General features: G+C 53.4%; 1 protein-coding gene across 5 annotated transcripts in view; it reads right to left on the bottom strand.

The window, feature by feature from the left end:
• Positions 1-8,704, bottom strand: part of CRTC1 (CREB regulated transcription coactivator 1) — a 102,503-nt gene that overhangs the window by 25,468 nt on the left and 68,331 nt on the right. For all 5 annotated transcript variants that reach the window (XM_017501326.1, XM_017501328.1, XM_017501325.2 and 2 more), the window contains 2 exons: positions 7,563-7,657; positions 4,036-4,121 (listed from right to left, as the gene is read on the bottom strand). In XM_017501326.1, coding sequence (XP_017356815.1) covers positions 4,036-4,121; positions 7,563-7,657 — 181 coding nt within the window. The remainder of the gene's footprint in view (positions 1-4,035; positions 4,122-7,562; positions 7,658-8,704) is intronic.

Here is an 8,704-nt window from a genome sequence, read left to right as displayed (position 1 = left end):
AGCTAATGTTTTGTATTTTTAGTAGAGACGGGGTTTCACCATGTTGACCAGGATGGTCTCGATCTCTTGACCTTGTGATCCACCCGCCTCGGCCTCCCAAAGTGCTGGGATTACAGGCTTCAGCCACCGCGCCTGGCCAATTTTTTAATTTTTTTGTAGAGATGAGGCCTCACCATGTTGCCCAGGCTGGTCTCAAGCTCCTGGGCTCAAGCGATCCACCTCGTTCTCCCAAAGTGCTGGGCTTATAGGCGTGAGCCACAGCCCCTGGCCTGAAGTTTGGACTTTTCACAGCAATGGGAAAGGGAATCAGAATCCCAGCAAAAAGACTGGCCAGGTACCTCCGATGGCTTCTGAAAGCAGGGTGGAGTCTGGCTCTGGCTGTGAGCACACAGGGGTGGCAGGGCAGCCTCTAAGTCGGACACAGCCCAGCGAGTTGGCCTTGGGGAGGGGGTGCCCAGGAAAACGTTCCTGGAGGGCCAGCGTTTCCTTCCCTGTGAGTCGGGGACGTGACACGCTGAGACATGGGATCACTGCAGGCCTGGGGAATGACAGGCTCCAGGTAGGGGGCCCCCGGGACTCCTGTTCAAGGACAAAAGAGGACCAGTCTTCTGCTCTTGGCAGGCATGACCAGACAGAGGCCCGGCCATGGATGAGGGCACCAGTGTGGCACGTTTCCGCCCCTGGGGCCCTGGGGCGGACACTCCCGGCTGAGTTCTTTCAGGATTATCAGATGAAAAAGGCAAAGGCACTGGCAGAGGGTGGGGCTGGCCTCGAAGTGCATGCACCGTGAGGGGGCAATGCCCAACCCGCAGCCACTGGGGCGCCTGAGGGGTGGCGTGCGACCGGCGGGCGTTAAGCCTCTTCGGGGAACGCCGGCTGAACGGGTTTCTACTTGGCCAGAGCCACCTTCATTCTGAGAGTAAACATTCGCTTCATTACCGATTTCTGCAAAGCACACCGGTGATCACGTTCTCAAGAATACTTTGAAAAGCATTCCACGAACATCACGGAGACATTAATGGATTTCTGAACAGTATTAAAAATTCACCCACCACCCCCTCCTCCATTCAGTGGTGTGTCTCCCTCTGTAAGGAGACTTTCTCCAGTGACGGCCCAACATTGAGCTGCGCAAACGGACCGTGACCTACTTACCCCCCTCTCTGCTGCCGGGTGTCAGTTTTCTAGTTTTGTCTGTCCTTAAAATTCTTTTCTTTTTTTTTTTTAAAGACAGGGTCTCGCCCTGTTGCCCAGGCTGGTCTCGAACTCCTGGGCTGAAGCAATCCTCCCACCTCGCCTCCCAAAGTGTGTGGGGATTACAGGCATGAGCCACTGTGCCCAGCTTAGAGTTCTTTCTTCCTTTCTATTTCTAATTGAGTTTTCACTCTTAGTGCCCAGGCTGGAGTGCAGTGGTACAGTCTCGGCTCACTGCAACCTCCGCCTCCCAGGTTTAAGTGATTCTCCTGCCTCAACCTCCCAGGTAGCTGGGATTTCAGGCATGTGGCACCACACCCGGCTAATTTTTTGTATTTAGTGGAGACAGGGTTTCACCATGTTGGCCAGGCTGGTCTTGAACTACTGACCTTGGGTGATCCACATGCCTTGGCCTCCCAAAGTGCTGGGATTACAGGCGTGAGCCACCGAGCATAGCCTAGAGTTCTTTTTTAAAAATTTTTTTCCCCTAAGTATGGAAATCCCAGGGACTCCTTGTGCCAAACTGAAACAGAAAGAACCCAGGAGTTTGAGACTAGCCTAGGCAACACAGTGAGACCCCGTCTCTACCAAAAATTAAAAAATAGGCCAGGGAGGTGGCTCATACTTGTAATCTCAGCATTCTGGGAGGCTGAGGCAGAGGACTGCTTGAGCCCAGGAGTTTGAGAGCAGCCTGGGCAATGAAGTGAGACCCTGTCTCTGTAAAAGATTTAAGGATTGACTCGGAGCAGTGGCTCACACCTGTAATCCCAGCACTTTGGAAAGAAGAGGTGGGTGGATGACCTGAGGTCAGGAGTTCAAGACCAGCCTGGCCAACACGGTGAAACTCCGTCTCTACTAAAAATATAAAAATTAGCCAGGCGTGGTGGCAGGCTCCTGTAATCTCAGCTATTCGGGAGGCTGAGGGAGAAGAATGGCTTGAACCAGCGGAGGCACAGGTGGCAGTGAGCCCAGACTGTGCCACTGCCCTCCAGCCTGAGCAAAAGACCCAAGCTCCATCTCAAAACAAAACAAAACAAAAATCTGTCAGGTATGGTGGCGTGTGCCTATAGTCTCAGCTCCTCTGGAAGCTGACGCAGAGGACTGTTTGAGCCCAGGAGACCAAGGCTGCAGTGAGCTAGGGTGGCACCACTGCACTGCGGCCTAGGCATAAGCAAGATCCTATCTCTAAAGTAAGCAAAAGAGCCTGTCATCCCAGCACTCTGGGAGGCTGAGGCGGGCAGACCACTTGAGGTCAGGAGTTCGAGACCAGCCTGGCCAACATGGTGAAACCCCCATCTCTACCAAAAATACAAAAATTAGCCAGGCATGGCGCATGCCTGTAATCCCAGCTACTGGGGAGAGTGAGGCAGGAGGATCGCTTGAACCCGGGAGGTGGAGGTTGCAGTGAGAAGAGATCACACCACTGCACTCCAGCCTGGGGGACAGAGCAAGACTGTCTCAAAATAAATAAACAAATAGTTAATTAAAATAAATATAACGAAATTTAAAAAGAAACTAAAAAAAGAAAAAGAAATACACAGGTGGACACAAAGGACTGACAGTGCCACCCACTCGCACCAGGACAGAGGACGCACGACCCTCGCACAACGCCCGCCATCTCTGCTCCCGGTGTCTGCACAGCTGCATCTGTGTGTTTCATGCCTTTTCAAATACGCAATCCGATTCTGTACACATGACAATAGCATCAGGAGTGTCTTTCATGCGTTTACAATGTCTTCAAAATCCTATCTCCTCGGGGACTGAGGACAATTTCCTCAACAAATCCCCTACTCCTGAACATGCAGGTTGTTTCTAGTTTATTACAAAAGCTCTGGGAAAAACCTTCAAACACATCGCTCCTGGCTCGTGCCTCAACTCCCACCGACTGAATTCCTGCAGAATAAACTGATGGAGCAATACTTTTTTTTTCCCCCCACCAGAAGGGGTCTTGCTCTGCTGCCCAGGGTGGGATGCTACGGTACAGTCATAGCTCACTGCAGCCTTGACTTCCTGGGCTCAAGTGATCCTCCCGCCTTAGCTTCCCGAGTAGCTTGGAGTACAGGTGCACACCGCCACGCCTGACTCATTTCTTGTAGAGACAGGGTCTCATTTTGTTGACCAGGCTGCTCCCGAACTCCTAAGCTCAAGCGATCCTCCCACCTCGGCCTCCCCAGGTGCTGGGATTACAGGCAAGAGCCACGGCCGGCCAGGGGCAAAAACCCTTGTGAGAGGATTTTGGCACAGGATGGTGCATCACTGTCCCAGAGGGGAGGAGCAATTTGCATTGCTGTCCCTTCCGCCACAACTTGACTCGCAACTGGTTTTATTTTTATTTTTATATTTTGAGACAGAGTTTTGTTCTTGTCGCCCCAGGCTGGAGTGCAATGGTACGATCTCGGCTCACTGCAACCTCTGCTCCTGGGTTCAAGCAATTCTCCTGCCTCAGCCTCCCAAAGTAGCTGGGATATAGATCCCTGCCATCATGGCCAGCTAACTTTTTTGTATTTTTAGTAGAGATGGGGTTTCACCATGTTGGCTGGGCTGGTCTCAAACTCCTGACCTCAGGTGATCCGCCCGCCTTGGCCTCCCAAAGTGCTGGGATTACAGGTGTGAGCCACTGAGCCCAGCCTGGGTTTTAATTCTCCATGAAGTTTTGGCCTGTTGGATAAGGCTTGCTGTTAGTGATCAACACACTGTTCAGTTTCGAAGATGGAAAAATCATAGTGAGGTTCCCTGTCTCGGGAAGGTGAAGCCACCCCAACGTGCCATTTTGTCACCTTTGCCCGGGTGATGCTAGAGGAGAGCAAGAAGAAAAACACGTTTTCAAAGCTCATAGGCTCTTACCTTCTTGGTGTCCCACGCTTGCTTGGAAAGGTTTTTGTCTGCCTCTGATGTGGTCTCTTCCATTCCTGGGACTGTTAACAGTAAGACTGGGGAGGTGGGAGGGGAGAAGGAGAATCAGAGAAAAAATTTCTTTGCAGCCGCATGGTGGCACCAGGAGGACACGTCCCTGACACGGAGTCACAGCCGTGGTAGGACTGCAACTGTCTGAACAAAACTTCTGTGGACTCTACTAAAACCACAAAAAAGCGCTTCATGACAAACAACAACTTTAAGTAAGAATCTGTGACTTAAGAAAAAAATAGGCTGGCGCGGTGGCTCACGCCTGTAATCCCAGCACTTTGGGAGGCCGAGGTGGGCAGATCGCTCGAGGTCGGCAGTTCCAGACCAGCCTGGGCAACATGGGGAAGTCCTGTCTCTACTAAAAATGCAAAAATTAGCCAGGTGTGGTGGTGGGGACCTATAGCCCCAGCTACTCCGGAGGCTGAGGCAGGAGAATCGCTTGAACCGGGGAGGCAGAGGTTGCAATGAGCTGAGATCACGCCACTGCACTCCAGCCTGGGCGACAGAGTGAAACTCAGTTTCAATAAAGAAAAAGAAAAATAAGGCCGGGCACGATGGCACACGCCTATTATCCCGGCACCTTGGGAGGCTGAGGCAGGCAGATCACTTGAGCTCAGGAGTTTGAGACCGGCCTGGGCAACGTGGCAAGACCTCGTGTCTACAAAAAAATAAGAAAATTGGCCGGGTGTGGTGGTGTGCGCCTGCAGTCCCAGCTACTCAGGAGGCTGAGGTGGAAGGATTGCTTGAGCCTGAGAGGTGGAGGCTGTGGTGAGTTGTGATCACGCCATAGCACTCCAGCCTGTGTGACAGAGCAACACCCTGTCTCTAAAATAAAATAATAAATATAAAAACAGCAGCTCCGGAGCCTGAGGATGTGTTGATTCAGCCTCCCACAGAGGAGGCCGAACCAACGTGGACCTCAGAGGCTTCAGGCTGCAGAGAACAGCTAAGAATCTCTCCCAAGAGCAGCTGCCTAGCTTGTGTGTATTTTCTTTTTCTTTTTTTTTTGAGACAGAGTCTCAGTCTCGCACCCAGGCTAGAGTGCAGTGGCATGATCTGGGCTCACCACAACCCCTGCCTCCTGGGTTCAAGAGAGCTCAAGAGATTCTCCTGCCTCAGCCTCCCAAGAAGCTGGGATTACGGGTATGCACCACCATGCCCAGCTCATTGTTTTGGTTTGTTTTGTTTTGAGACAGAGTCTCGCTCTGTTGCCCAGGCTGGAGTGCAGTGGCATGATCTCGGCTCACTGCACCCTCCACCTCCCAGGTCCAAGCGATCCTCCTGCCTCAGCCCCCCTAGTAGCTGGGATTACAGGCACGTACCACCATACCCAGCTGTTTTTTGTATTTTTAGTAGAGATGAGGTTTCGCCATGTTGCCCAGGCTGGTCTCGAACTCCTGACCTCAGGCGATCCACCTGCCTCGGCCTTCCGAAGTGCTGGGATTAAAGGAGTGAGCCACCGCGCCTGGCCCTAGCTTGCATGTTCTGTTCCACATCTACCACTCACCGAACCCACTTTCTGCTCTGGGCTGCTGGCACCCAGTGGCCGAACCCTTATTGAGCCCCCGGCGCCAAGCACAGGGTTTCAGACCCTGTCACTCAGTGCTGACGGAGGTGGGACCAGTGCACTCGTGGCAGGGGCAGTCCCGTGAGTCAGCCACAATGTCAGCCAGCCCCAGGGCATGAGGAGGACAGGGAGGGTCTGAGGGACGGGATGGAGGGGCATCAGTCGAGGCTCTAGAACCAGCCGGGCCTGAAGGTGCCTTTCCTTGAAACTTTCAGCTGAGGTGAGAATAAACATGTCCCCATTTTCGTTTTTCTTTTGAGACAGGGTTTCACTCTGTTGCCCAGGCTGGAGTGCAGTGGCTCGATCTCAGCTCACTGCAACCTCCACTTCCCAGGCTCAAACAATCCCTGCTCCTGTCTCAGCCTCCTGAGTAGCTAGAACACAGGCACATGTAATCAGTGAATTTTTTTGTATTTTTGGTAGAGGCGGAGTCTTACCATGTTGCCCAGGCTGGTCTCAAACTCCTGAGCTCAAGTGATCTGCCTTTCTCAGCCTCCCAAAGTGCTGGGATGACAGGCGTGAGCCACCACACCCTGCCATTTCCCCAGTTTCTTTACACCTGTTGCATGTTTTGTGGTTTTTTTTTTTTAAAACTTATCACTGGGAGAGCCATGAGCATAGCCAGATAGACCAACCCTCCTTGTTGAAAGCCAGGCTGCAGGGAGGCGGCCAGGCCAAATCCGGCCCTGTCACCACCTTGGGCCCTGCTAGGAGAGTGGGGATAGATGATTGTCTCTGCTAAGCTCCCACTCCAAGGCCAGCAGGGGTCCCAGGTCACAGCTCCCTTCCCCGGTTACAGTGTCCCAGGGGATGGCAACACCCTCGTGCCCACCGCCCAGATGTCCTCTGTTTGTAGGGACCTGGTAGGAAAGGCAGAAGCCTCAGAACAGCCTGCTCATTAGGAATGGCAGGGAAGATCCAGGTACTGTGCCGTCCTCAGCACCACTAGGTGTTCCAGAAGCCTCGTTTTCATTATGGAGGCATTCTCTTCTCCCTCCTACCTCTGCTGCATGCTCAGCCAGAACCCGGAGTGAGGTTCTGGCCAACAGCCCTCCCTTTCCCCTTCTATGAGCAGAATCTCCCTTGCGTGTTTACCCACCCACTCAGTGAATCGAGGCGACACAAGTGATTGTGTGTGGGCCCAAAGCTCGTGCAGCTACTGGGCTTCAGCGTCTTGGGCTGCGCCAGGTTTCCTGGGGCTGGCCTCATAGCCTCCAAGCTCCCTTCTCTGATGGCACCGGCCCAATTTTTAAGACAGCATATGCCCTCCTTGAAGGTGCCCAGGGTGCCGCCTCCACGCCCGGCTTCGAATTGGAGCCCAGGACGTGGGTACAGATCTGCCCCCACCACAGGGGTGTGCATGGCTTGGCTGGAGGCGGCACTCTGGCCAAGAGTCGGGAAGAGATGGCCTCTTTCTCACTCTCGATAGCTAGGATGTGCCCAGGGTTTGGGGGCACGGGAGTTCTTAGCAGCAGAGCCCGGAAACAGTCCAGTGGGGAGCCCTGGAAGGAGCCGGACCTGCAGCTGAAGGTCTAATCCCGGCCTGCTCTGTCGTGAGCTGACAAATGCCCCTTTGGCGTGGGCTTGCTGCGGCTACATGTGAAACAAGCATCTATGCAGCACCCAGACTTCACGGCCACGCCCTCAATCCAGGAACGGAAGCCAACGTGCGCCTGCAGGGTTGTTTTCTCTGTCTGGGAAACTCCTACGCACTCTTCAAAACCCAACTCAAGTGGCACCACCTCTGAAAGCTTCCAAGCCCCTTCCCTGACCCCTCAGCATAGTCTGAGTATTCCTTTGAAGGGCCGTCTGCCCACAAGCTTGTGACCTCCTGGAGAATTGGGGCCACCTGCTGGACTTTCCTGACCCCAGCAAAGACACCCGAGTCCCCTGCCCATACCTCTTTTCTGGTGCACGTCCTGGGACCCACTGGTAAAGGATTCGGGCTGCGTGGGTGTCATTGTGCTCTGGTGCAGGGCGGAGTCAGAATTGGTCCTGGCCAGGAGGGAGGAAGAGACAGTGAGCTTGGGCCCAAGGCAGGCGATGCGACAGTCCTGATCCCAGCCCAGACGTGCTCGATGGACAGGGTGGCAGCTGTGGGTCATTTTTGTGAGCTGCTGCACCTGAGCAAAGCCCTCAGGACATCATTCTAAAAAGAGCCACCAGAGTGACTGTAGCGTTCATCTGCAAAGCCCGTGAAACATAAATAGCAGTGGGGCAAGGTGGCGCACACCTCTGGTCCCACCAACTCAGGAGGCTGAGATGAGAGGATCTCTTGAGCCCAGGAGTTCAAGACCAGCTTGAACTTGGGCAATAGAGAGAGGCTTCCTGGCTTTGGGGAAAGGATGGTGCCCTCCTGCTGCAATCCCCCCACCCATAGAAGGTGCCCTACAGGTGCCTGGCCTTGGGATACAAGCCTCCAGCCTGTCACTGGGTTCCCTCTTGGTGACAAACACAATCGGATGACAGTACCCTCTGCGATGCTCAGTGTCACACAAACACAGTGTGACAGGTGGAAGAGGTTTGGAGAAGGCCCTGGAAGGAATGAAACCACTTAGAGGCCCCCATGGTTGGGAAGCCAACATGAGGCAGGAGGTTTTGGTTCCACCAGCCCAGAAGAGGCTCTGCCCTCTGCCTCCAGGGACCCCACTCCCCTCTGGGAGCTGATGGGGAGAAGGGACAAGGTGACCCAATCTGCTCCTGGCTGCAGCTGCCTCAAGGATGCATCTCCCCGAGAAAGCCTCCTTGGCTACCCAGCAAAATGCGGGTGCAGCCACCACCAGCTTTGTGCCCCTGAGCAAGTGTTCTGACCTCTCTGTGCTCAATTTTCTCATGTCTAAAATGGAGATCGACACAGTGCCAATCTCATAAAGCTCCATGCATGTCATATCAGCTAATACACGTGATGGTGGAACACGGCCTGATCTATGACAAGGCCTGGTGAGAATTTAATGTTGTTCATATATATATTGAACAGCTTGATTACTTTTCTTCTTTGTTTACTAACCTGTGTATTTTTTTTTTTTTTTTTTTTTTTTTTTT

Source organism: Cebus imitator, unplaced genomic scaffold (assembly GCF_001604975.1).
Source record: "Cebus imitator isolate Cc_AM_T3 unplaced genomic scaffold, Cebus_imitator-1.0 Scaffold280, whole genome shotgun sequence".
Classification (NCBI taxonomy): Eukaryota; Metazoa; Chordata; class Mammalia; order Primates; family Cebidae; genus Cebus; species Cebus imitator.
Note: the sequence above shows the minus strand (reverse complement) of the source record. Positions and strands in the feature narration are given on the sequence as shown.